Genomic DNA, 10,514 nt, shown 5'->3' on the forward strand with positions numbered 1-10,514 from the left:
TGCCAGGCTTCCTGGGGCTGGGAGGCATATTCATTCTAAGTTATGGAATCTTGCATGTCTTGACATATTATGAGACATTAAATCATCATTTACATATTAATTATTGTAACCCCCTAATAATTAATCCAGGCCCCCTCTATTAAGTAAAATATCTAAAACCCCTCTATTATATCAACCAAACCAGGCCTAAAGCCCGGGTAGTTCCAACCCTGGTTTGGTAAAACCTGGGTTTGAATTTTTCACAAAAGAATAAAAAAAAAAAAAAAACACGGGGGCCTAACCCAGGCGAGCCTGGCTCGGACCCGGGGATTTTACATCCAGAATGCTTGGTGCTTAATCCAATTAAAGAATGATGACGGCTGCTAACTGTCAACCACTAACATCTTTACTCAACTGGTCTCACAACAATTTACAGAAAAAGCATCAGCAGCAGTCTACAAAGAGAATATAGCATTCATCATAAATCACTGAGGCAAGATATCAGGCTCTAGAGATCCTCAATAAACTTAGCAGAAAAAGATCTTCTAATCCAACTAACACTAACCATTTGACAATAAACAGAAACATTAGACACAGAAATAAAATGTTTGAAGATGACCAAAAAAGAGCAAGAAAATCTACTTTCAATACAAATGAATATTCATCAACAAAGCTTTAGGAATGCTGGTCACTTTAACATATGTGCTGGATAATCATAACCAATATTTGATGTACTACTTTCAAGTTGTTACAGTTACTTTGTTAACTAGCAACAAATTTGTAAATAGATCATAATTTTTTGGTAACCATAACAGATAATTGTTAATCCAGCCACAGTTTGCTGTAATAAATATCATTGTTCGAAGACACTTCAAGTAACTAAATTGACCATCCAATATTCACCCATCTATTGCATGAAATAGAAACTATAAACTAATGTTGGTCTGCGTATAATAAAATTCAGAGTACCACACAAAAAGTTGATAAATTTTTGAGTTAAAGCATCAAATTTCAGATTATTCGCGATTGATATTGCTCATTAGAGTAGAACTACATAATCTACGATGTCGCTTAAGGAGAGTACTATGAAGCAGCCCACTGGCCAAACTGACTCTTAGGAAATCTGATGCATGAAGGTAAAAAAATGTAGGACAACAGTGCAATATTTTGTTATTGCATCTATAAAAAGGAGAAACCAGGAATAGATGATTACCTCTAATTAGTTTCTTAGGAAAAAAAAAAAAAAAAAAAGTTTAGTAACATTTAATAGAAGCAAGTGAAAATTTTAGTAGTATATCATAAAGAATCTTTGCTTAACATCTCACACCCTTATACCACGATGATTGCCATCATCTATAACTATAACCTAAACTGTTGACTGCACAGGATACTATATTGAAGTACCAGTTTACAATCTAGCACAATTCATCTAATCTCAGGAAATTATGTGTAACACAGGCAAGATATGATCAAAAGATAGTTAAATCTCATCTAGACAAAATTATGCCACATGCCATTGAGAAGAACCAACATCAAGATGCATCTACAATTTACACAAAATAAATAAAGTGAATAAACCACTAACATTAATACATACAAGTGATTAATTCAGGATAAGGATAAAGGTAAACAACAAACTTATGTATGAAGAATGAAACCCCTGATCAAGTAATACAATAATGTGCCCATGCTAATCTTATATTGCCAATACTCTTCCCTTGTTATTGTTGTCATTAATTCACCAGGAATTTAGTTACAGCAACTTAAATATTATAATGAAGAGATTCCAAGGTATCGATTTACAGGTTGCTAGTCATAACAGAAGCTCTTGCTTTAGAAGCACAGTGGAGCTAGCAGCTGCTATGTGCACAGGCCTTAAAGCACTAGAGCCAGGTTACATTATCTTTTAGCTGAATAGCACATTAGATGTTCCTCTCACAGCAAAATATGCCATCTAAATTCTTAACTTTGGTTTTAGTTCGCATCAAGCACTTTTCTTGAGTGATTATGGGATTTTGACTTCCCACTCAAACACTCAGTGGGGCCTCTTCACCAATGAGTATGGTTTAGGAAGAACTGATGCTTGGCATAGTGTGAAGTGGGGTGCAATGATACTATTCAAGCGAGTTTTTACTAGAAAAAAAAGGCTAATATTTCATATTATGCATTGGTGCAATCCTTCTGTTTTCCACTTCTAAAAACTGTTGAAGTAGAAACCTAAAAATTTGGTAGCCAACAAAAATTGAAAAATGAAGAATACTTTTCACAGATTCAGATTTTCATCTCTTAATTTCTTGATCTTCATCTAGTAGCAATGGTTTTTTTTTTTTTTTTAATTTATTTTTATTTTGCAAAATTCCCAAACTTGGTTCTAACTTTAGAGCACATTCACAATCAAGTTTTTGTTTCTCAAGAAAATTTCTTCTGCATACTACATAGAGATGGTCAATCACATTATGATCTATTTTTCTTAAGTAAAGCAAAAAAAAAAAAAAAAATCAGAAACCTTAAATTTCTACAAAAGAATGGTGAATCCTAAAGTGGGAAAGGCATATCCTTCACAATTTCCCTAACAAGCAATCAAATGCATGTCCAATCACTCTTGAAAAGGCATACCCGGATCTCAAAAGAAGTTGAAGCTAAAAATTCACAGCATGGCAAAAAATAACAACAACCGCAACAATATATATATATATATATATATATATATATATATAGGTCTTGCATATGCATACATTTAACAAATCTAGAAAAATCCACATTACATTACCAGTTCCCATAAGAAAAATGTCAGTTGAAGCAACTTCCCATCAAGCTCAAGAGCCTCGAGCACATCTAGTAATGATATCACAACCTCTGCTGTAGGGATTTGCCTGTGAAACATGACATTCATAATAAGAAGCACCTGGTTTTTGACATGGAACCATATCCCTCCTCAAAGTGTCATAGCTAATATACTTTTTCTGCATCAACAAAACCCTCCTGTTGCTCTCTGAGTCCACTTCTGGCTCAGTGGAACAATCTTCAATGCTTTTGTTACATACCTTTTTGGCCATGGCATCAATTTCAGAGGTCTTGAGGGCCAAAACTGAAACCCCATCACAGATGTGAAGGAAAAGGAGTGAAATGGAGAGGAGAGTGAAATGGAGGTGAGTGGATTTGGACATTTTGTTTTGTTTAGAATGAGGTGAGGAGTAGTCTGTTTTGTTATTCACTTGGAGAAGTGAAAGTAAGATTTTTTTGTTAATGGTGGTAGAAGAGGTGATGAGTGAGACAGGAGTATATTCTGGTAACCACTCATATTTATATATTATATGTAATTAAATGGGATAAATTTAATTTCTTTTGTTGGTTTTACTTACTTTTCATCAAAAAGATATGAGTAAAAATTTAATTTTCAATATAAAAGAAAATTGTAATTGAAAAAAGAGAAGATGAAGGTAAAAGTAACAGTAAAAGTAAATATAATTAGTAAAAGATTAAGAGAATGAGTTGGAAAGACAGCAAGACATAATGATGAAGGGCATGCCATTCGAGGCCAAACAAAGTAAATAAAAGGGTCACCGCCTTGGTATTTGTTGGTTAATTAATAATTAGAGGACCTACCATTTTCCTCCTTTCTTTATTGTTACGCTTGGACTTTCAGTCCACTTTTTTTTTATAGGACGATAGAATTTATTAGGTTGTTAGATTTCAATCCATACACTTAGAATCAATATTATTCTCTTTTAATTTAATGCATTAAAAAAAAAAAAAAAAAAACTTAATAATACACCACAAGTAAAACCTTCTTTTTGGGTATGAATGGTGATATCATCTACCATTTATATTGTTAAAAAATAATATTTTGAATAAAAAGTACAACTCAATTTACTTTTTACTTGTTTAACTCTTTAACTATTTTCATTTATTTTTATTAAGAAATGATAATTGAGGGCGAAGCCTGGTAACATACCTATCAAAGTCTCCATCTAGTCTAGTCGTAGTTCACACGCTCGAAGAGCCCACTTGTGACGCTTTCTTTACACCAATGTCTCTTCAAAAATTTACTCTCTTCTTTTTCTAACACAATATAATATTATGATTTACTTGGTGTTTTTTTTTGTTTTTAGGGTATTCAATACATCTTAAAGATTAGCTATACCCTCCCATCAAATAACCAGATGAGTTAAGAAGACGTGAGACTGAGTAGCATGGAAGAATTATGCAAGAAGAATGGTTTGACATCTATCTCAATACGAACTTCTAGACAGAAACTTAATGAAAATTTCTTATACAAGAAACATGTACATCAGGAAGAAACCGATAGCAATCTACTTTGCAACAGGTGGATCAGAGGACATCACAGAATCATAGTGTCGCAGTTACTTTTAAAAAACAAAAATTAAAAATCTACACCATATACCTTAATAACACGATTACACAATTTTGGCATTAATTAGTGCCATGCGATCATTGCAGTCTTCAGAACCTTAGCAATTGGGAAACTGTCAAGCTCTTATAGAGCATAAATGTTCAATGTCAGGTTAATCATATATCTTGTCAAATTGGATGAAAATAACTAGAAAATCCTTTTACAAACTTCCACAGGGCTTATTGAATTTGGTGCTCAAAGAGTAAGCTGCTCTATATTCTTGGCGTTTCTGGATATTCCTTGGCCCTGCCTTCTATCTTCCTGCTCTTCATATGGATTTGCCCTATAACAAGAACTTGCCTCTTCATTATCTGAAGAACCAGGTCTTTCAGTAAGGAATTGTTCCCAGAATACATCATTTATACGAGCTGGTGCAGCCAGAGTTACAGGATTATTGTTTGCAGTCTCTTGCGAAGAAGATAGTGTGACATCCTCATTACTCAGATTCTTGTTCTTTGGAAAAGATCTAGTATCAGATTCTTTTTCATTGGAATTATACCTCGACTCTGCAGCTCTGCCAATATCATGACTAGGTTGGGGGATTGTTGATGAGAAAAGGCCTTTGTTAACTTGCAAAGGAGAAGATGCCAGAGTTAAGTTTAAGTGGCAGGAAAGATGACCATCGGTGTCTTCACTTGAAGTCAATCTCTGCTGCAAGGAATGCACTCTTGGGCTGTCATTTGCTGATACTTTTCTCGACAAGGATGAGTCCATTTTGAAAGTAAAAGATGTCCCAGTATCGGAAAGTTCAAATGTTTCAGGCACAAATAAATTGCCTTCTATTCTTGTCTGTGCCTCTTTTGTGTCCCCTTCAGATATTTTCCTCTGGGGACTTCCCCCATCTTCATTGGAACTCTGTGTGCTATGTGAAAGCAAGTTAATATCTGAAACAGCTGGTGATAATTCTAGTCTCAGCTTATTTGAGAAATCTTGGTGGAAAATATTGCCAAACTCAGGTCGAGAACTACTACTGTTGTCCAAAAGACTACTGTCAACAGGCTTTGAGAAATCAACTTGCGGCACTCGTCTTTTCTTCTTATATGCAGAGATATCCATAGACTCAATTTTTCGAGCAAGATGTTCTACAAAAGTGGGGTTCTGAATAGCTTTCTCCAAGAAGGACAATAAACTATGCTGCCTCTGCTCCATACTATCCACTCTCTGTGTCATGTCTTCCAATTGAAGCTTTGCCGCTGACCGCTGTTGTTTGACTCTTAAAATATTTGCCTCCAGTGCAGCTTTCTCACGTGAGAACTTCTCTATTTCTTCTTCAAATGCTGCTCTCTCGGGATCCATTGAAGAACCTTGTGGGTGACTATGGCTGTGAATAGGTTTCCTTCGGTGAATATTCTTAAGAAGATGCTTTTGATCTTTGACAAAATCTTCATTAGAAAATTCCCACTTCTCTGGATCAATTTTTCGGAATCCCTGTAGCCATATCACAGCCATATGTGCAATGTTAAGTAACACTTGAAAAGTCAGATTTTAAATAATACAAAGCCAAAAGAATTTAGAATTAATATAAAATTTCATTCTTTTCATGGAGCAAGAGAAAAGAAGGAAGAACGACGGCCAAATATGGAGATTTGGAAGCTCATGCATGCATGAGAGAACAGCGGGTGAACTTAAATTCTTTATTAATGGAAAAAAAATAAAAATTTCTTAAGGAAGCCCAACACATCTATATGGGAACTAAAAAAACATAAGCATCTGATATTCATAGATTTATAGACATACTGGTCTTTCTTTAGCATAAACATGGTCCTTGATACCCAGATTATAGCTTAAGAAGAATTAATTTCTAATCATCAAAAAGGAAGCAAAATCAAGAAAATGGAATTAAAGATTTTAGAGTTTTTTTTGCAAGAAATACACACCTTTGGAAATGAATCAATCATAATATATTTATAAAGTAAACTCAGCAGAGTACTTGGGACCACGGAAACACCCTAATAAATAACAATTCTCATTAAAAAAAATCAAATCAAGTTCATGCGCTGATAGAAATATATTCTTGTACATTTAATATTCCTTTTATGACAAAACACAAGTTGCCAGTCAATTCAGGTGTTACACAAACATGGAATTTGAAGCAATTTCTTAAGTTTAAATATCATAGACAGCCATAGAAGAAGCTTCTAATGTTATTTCAAGCATACAAATTAAAGTGTGTCAACCAAGTAGATAGTGTAAAAATATCTATATAGCTACATATACAATGTTGGTAAGAGATAACATTAGACTGCATGTAAACTATATGAACAGGCATAAAACTGGCAAGATCAGATGCTACAGCGCATAGATGGTATAAGAAGACCATCTATGATTAACTCTTTTGAACAACATATGGAACCAAAAAATATTCTCACCAAGTGGTGGATGATATCACATCTAGGCCAACAATGGTTATAATGGTTATATGTGGTATGCTAAACCCCCATACAGTCAAAGAAGGCCAATAATCTCCCCACATTTTTTGGAAAAAACTATCATTTGGTTGCTTCCATACTTTAGTAAGGAAAATGAAGATATTTCAGTATTCATCTTTTATCTGAAACATATGACAAACATTCATCTCGCCACCTCTATGAGCACCAACAATTATAAACAAGAATAAACCTAAACTAGCAAAAATACCTTTGATTTTCTCAAGGGATTGATTGATGGTTTCAAAAAAAAATTTCCTCCAATTACAATTTGTGTTTTCTCATTTCCCTCTTTTTCAGTCCAAAAACGCAACCCCCAAACATTTCCACCTAACACCATGATTTTCATTGATAACTGAGACCTCCTGATTACTAACCCCATTTATTGATGGTCATCAACTCAATCATAAGGTTGATTATTCACATCATTTTAAAGTGATTTTAACCCAAGCAAGAAGCAGATCAGAGTACTCAGATTTTGATACAGCCCTGATATCCCACGACTAAGCTTCAAAATTTCCAAACAATCATGCAAGTGATAACAAAGAAAAATAAAAGGAAGCAGCTAATTCAAAATCCAAATTATTATATCGTGTTATATATAATACAGGTCCTATATTTAAAAGAATTCCTTAGATAAGGAACAGTGAACCAACATAGCAGACCATCAAAACCTACCCATCGTGATATTTTACCAGAAGCAAAGTAACTTCTTCTCTACATCTATTGAAAACCAAAACTTCTAAAAGCATCATCCAAAGGCAAGTCTCTCTTAATGAATGCTTTTCTTTCATAAGAAATTAAGTGGGCAAACACCCAGTATTCATCATTGACGACAAAGGGATCTTAGCATACCCACCAAAAGAGTACTATTTTGAGTAAGTACTCACATCCATAAAGCCAAGATCAGAATAATACTCATAATACTAATGGAATAAAAAAATATTAATAGACATTTTTGCCTTCTTAACAGTCACTACCACCCAACCTAAGAAGCTCCAAGCAAAATTTTCATAAACTGTCATTGGATATTTAATGTGTAATTGCGGATTCAATTGAGATTCCACCCGTCAAACACATTTATCTATAGGATACAATATTATGAAGGAGGAAAAATAATTACAAATGTTAAAATAATTCTGTTCTCTCATATTTCCAACCATTGAAAAGAAACCAAAAAAAACAAAAAAAACAAAACGAAAACTAACTGGCGGTGTCACCATTCAGGGAATTTTATAAAATTGAAAAATAAACACAATTCCACCAAGAGAAATATGAAAATTGCTGATTATGAAAATTGTAAAATAAACACTGAATTTAATCGATGATTTCGTTAAAATTAGAGTGGAAAAAAATTAGACCAAAAAATGAATTTGAAGAACTCACATAAGTATTGAGCTGTCTAATGAAGCTAGAGAAATTATTGTGCTTGAAATAGGTAGGAAGAAGAAGACGAGCGAACTCTGGAGGGTTCCAAACCACGAAACTGTTCTTGTTCGAACTCCAAGAGACGATCTCGTCCGTCGATGAGTCGTCGACCATGTCGTAAGTTTTTAAAAGGAACGGCGCCGGTCCTCCTCCGCTTCCACAGGCCGACGCGCTTGCATCCATACTCGTGTTTGGGTGGGGAATTTGGGTCAATTTCTCCTTTGGACCAGTGGCAGAGACTAGAGAGAGACGGGCTGAGAGAATTAGAGAGAATTGAAAGTCGTAAAAGTCCAGTAATTTCCATTGCCTCGCACGTCTTTCAACACTATTTAAAAGAACCCAAACTTTTTGCAGACTTTTTAACCACCTCTTAGGTTTGCCTTATTCCTAGAAAGGAAAGATTTCAAATCTTAATCACAAACACCTCCTTATTTACATTTTTTAAGTATTGCGATGATGTACCCAGGGGCTTAGCTAGAATTTCTAGTCATTAGGGTGAAGTTGATAAATTTACAATAAAATATATATTGAAGTAATAAGTATAAAAAAATGTAATCTAAAATGATACCAACACAAACAAAAAGTAGCCTCTTTTTCTACATTGTACTCTAACCAATTTGCATATTCTTTATACCAATTGAGATTAAAAAGACGCATTAAATTCCCAATTTTTCACTTTACAAGTATGCCCTTCTCACTTTGTCTTTATCATTAGGATGATATTCTGAAATTTTAATCCTCAATCTATGATCTGTAGGAAGACTACTTAAGTTAAGCCCAACATATGTTTGTCTTGAGCAAGATTCAATAGGCTAATTGTAAACATTATCGTGATACCTTATGTTTTGTTTAATTGATGGTTCCTCATTAGAAAACTTTCTTTTGATCACAAACTTGTCCATAACTGAAAAAAGAAAAGAATTTTTATTATCAGAAAAATAATTAATTTGCAATTACAAATCCAAGAGACCAATACAAAATTCAAGAATTAACATGGGTTAACCTTAAAACCTTCCAATTCCTCTACTTAAACAACAATTACAACTTAATTTATCAAAATCATCAACTATAAACCGAAACTCCAAATCTTATAACTTAGACTTTTCAAATAAATTCTATTAACCCAATAAAATTCAACTTATAAACCCATGAAAACTAAAAGAGGGCAAATGGGGCTTGGGACGGTCCTAGGCCCGGGCCCAAATTAGCTGGGACCAATCCCAAGCCCATCACTTTTGTAAGGGCCTGTACCGGTCCCAGGCCCGGGCTTGGCCTGTATAGGACCAGTCTTGGGATTGGTCCTAAGCAGGCCTGCTAAATATCTATTTAGCCCACTAATTTTTTATATATTTTAATAATAATAATTATGGAAGGGGTTTTTTGTAATTTATCATGAGGTCATTTGTAAATTTTAATTAATTAGTAAAAAAAATATAAATGAATGGTTATAAATTTATAATGGTTTTAATTTAAAGAGATAATTTAATTTTAGCCTACTGTTCGCAATGTGCAAATTTAATTTAAACTTAAACAATTAAATAAATTTGTTTATATTTAATTATTAATTAACATTGTCGAAATTAATATCGTCGAAATTTATAGTTAATTTTTTTTTAATTCTATCAAATAAGAACTGTAGTTATATTCTAAATGCTGGCTTATCTTAGTAATTATACAATTAAATATGTTTAATCTAAACCTAGGATCTACAATAAGACCTAATCCATATAAGAATGGAATATCTAACCAATATTTCTGGTATTTTGCTTCCATATCTAAAATAATTGAACATAAGTCTGGATTATCTTTATGTTTAGCAAAAGTTTTACAAATTTGAAATAAAATATATAATGCTAAATTAGTAGTAAGATAATAAATAACACTTAATGTATTAGTGGAATCGTAAAAAACTTTAAGAAATGTACAAAAAAATATTGCGAACCGTCCAATCAGAATCGTTGACAATCAACTTCTTCCTAGGGCTGCAAAAAACCGGTTAACTGAACCGGTTTTTCGGTTCAAGCCATATTGCAAACCGAAACCGGTCCGAATTGATTTTTAGTTTGCAATCCGGTTAACCGGTTTGCAAACCGATTTTATTAATAAGCTTTCTTTTTCCTTTTTTTTTTTTTTTTTATATCTTATGATAAAAAAATTTCCTACTTTTAGATGACAAAATTTCAAGAAACCAAAAAACCAAATGATCCACAACAATTTGACCAATTAATCACCAATTAATGCTACTGAATTCTTCTCATCTAAGCATA

The 10,514-nt window shown here is 33.4% G+C and overlaps 1 protein-coding gene across 1 annotated transcript; it reads right to left on the reverse strand.

Annotated features, from left to right (window-relative positions):
• Positions 1 to 4,321: 4,321 nt before the first annotated feature.
• Positions 4,322 to 8,550, reverse strand: LOC116110051 (heat stress transcription factor A-5). The gene is made up of 2 exons (XM_031396291.1): positions 8,206 to 8,550; positions 4,322 to 5,821 (listed from the first exon to the last, which is right to left on the reverse strand). Exons 1-2 carry the CDS (start codon positions 8,428 to 8,430, stop codon positions 4,589 to 4,591), a joined length of 1,458 nt encoding a protein of 485 aa, XP_031252151.1. The 5' UTR covers positions 8,431 to 8,550; the 3' UTR covers positions 4,322 to 4,588.
• Between the last annotated feature and the right edge of the window lie 1,964 nt (positions 8,551 to 10,514).

This window comes from Pistacia vera, unplaced genomic scaffold (assembly GCF_008641045.1).
Source record: "Pistacia vera cultivar Batoury unplaced genomic scaffold, PisVer_v2 Contig593, whole genome shotgun sequence".
Lineage (NCBI taxonomy): Eukaryota > Viridiplantae > Streptophyta > Magnoliopsida > Sapindales > Anacardiaceae > Pistacia > Pistacia vera.

Excerpts from the sequence above, each read along its gene's own strand:
- LOC116110051 (XM_031396291.1), bottom strand. The coding sequence starts at position 8,430 with ATGGATGCAAGCGCGTCGGCCTGTGGAAGCGGAGGAGGACCGGCGCCG. Across the intron at positions 5,822-8,205 it reads TTAGACAGCTCAATACTTAT|GGATTCCGAAAAATTGATCC; the intron begins GTGAGTTCTTCA and ends ATATGGCTACAG.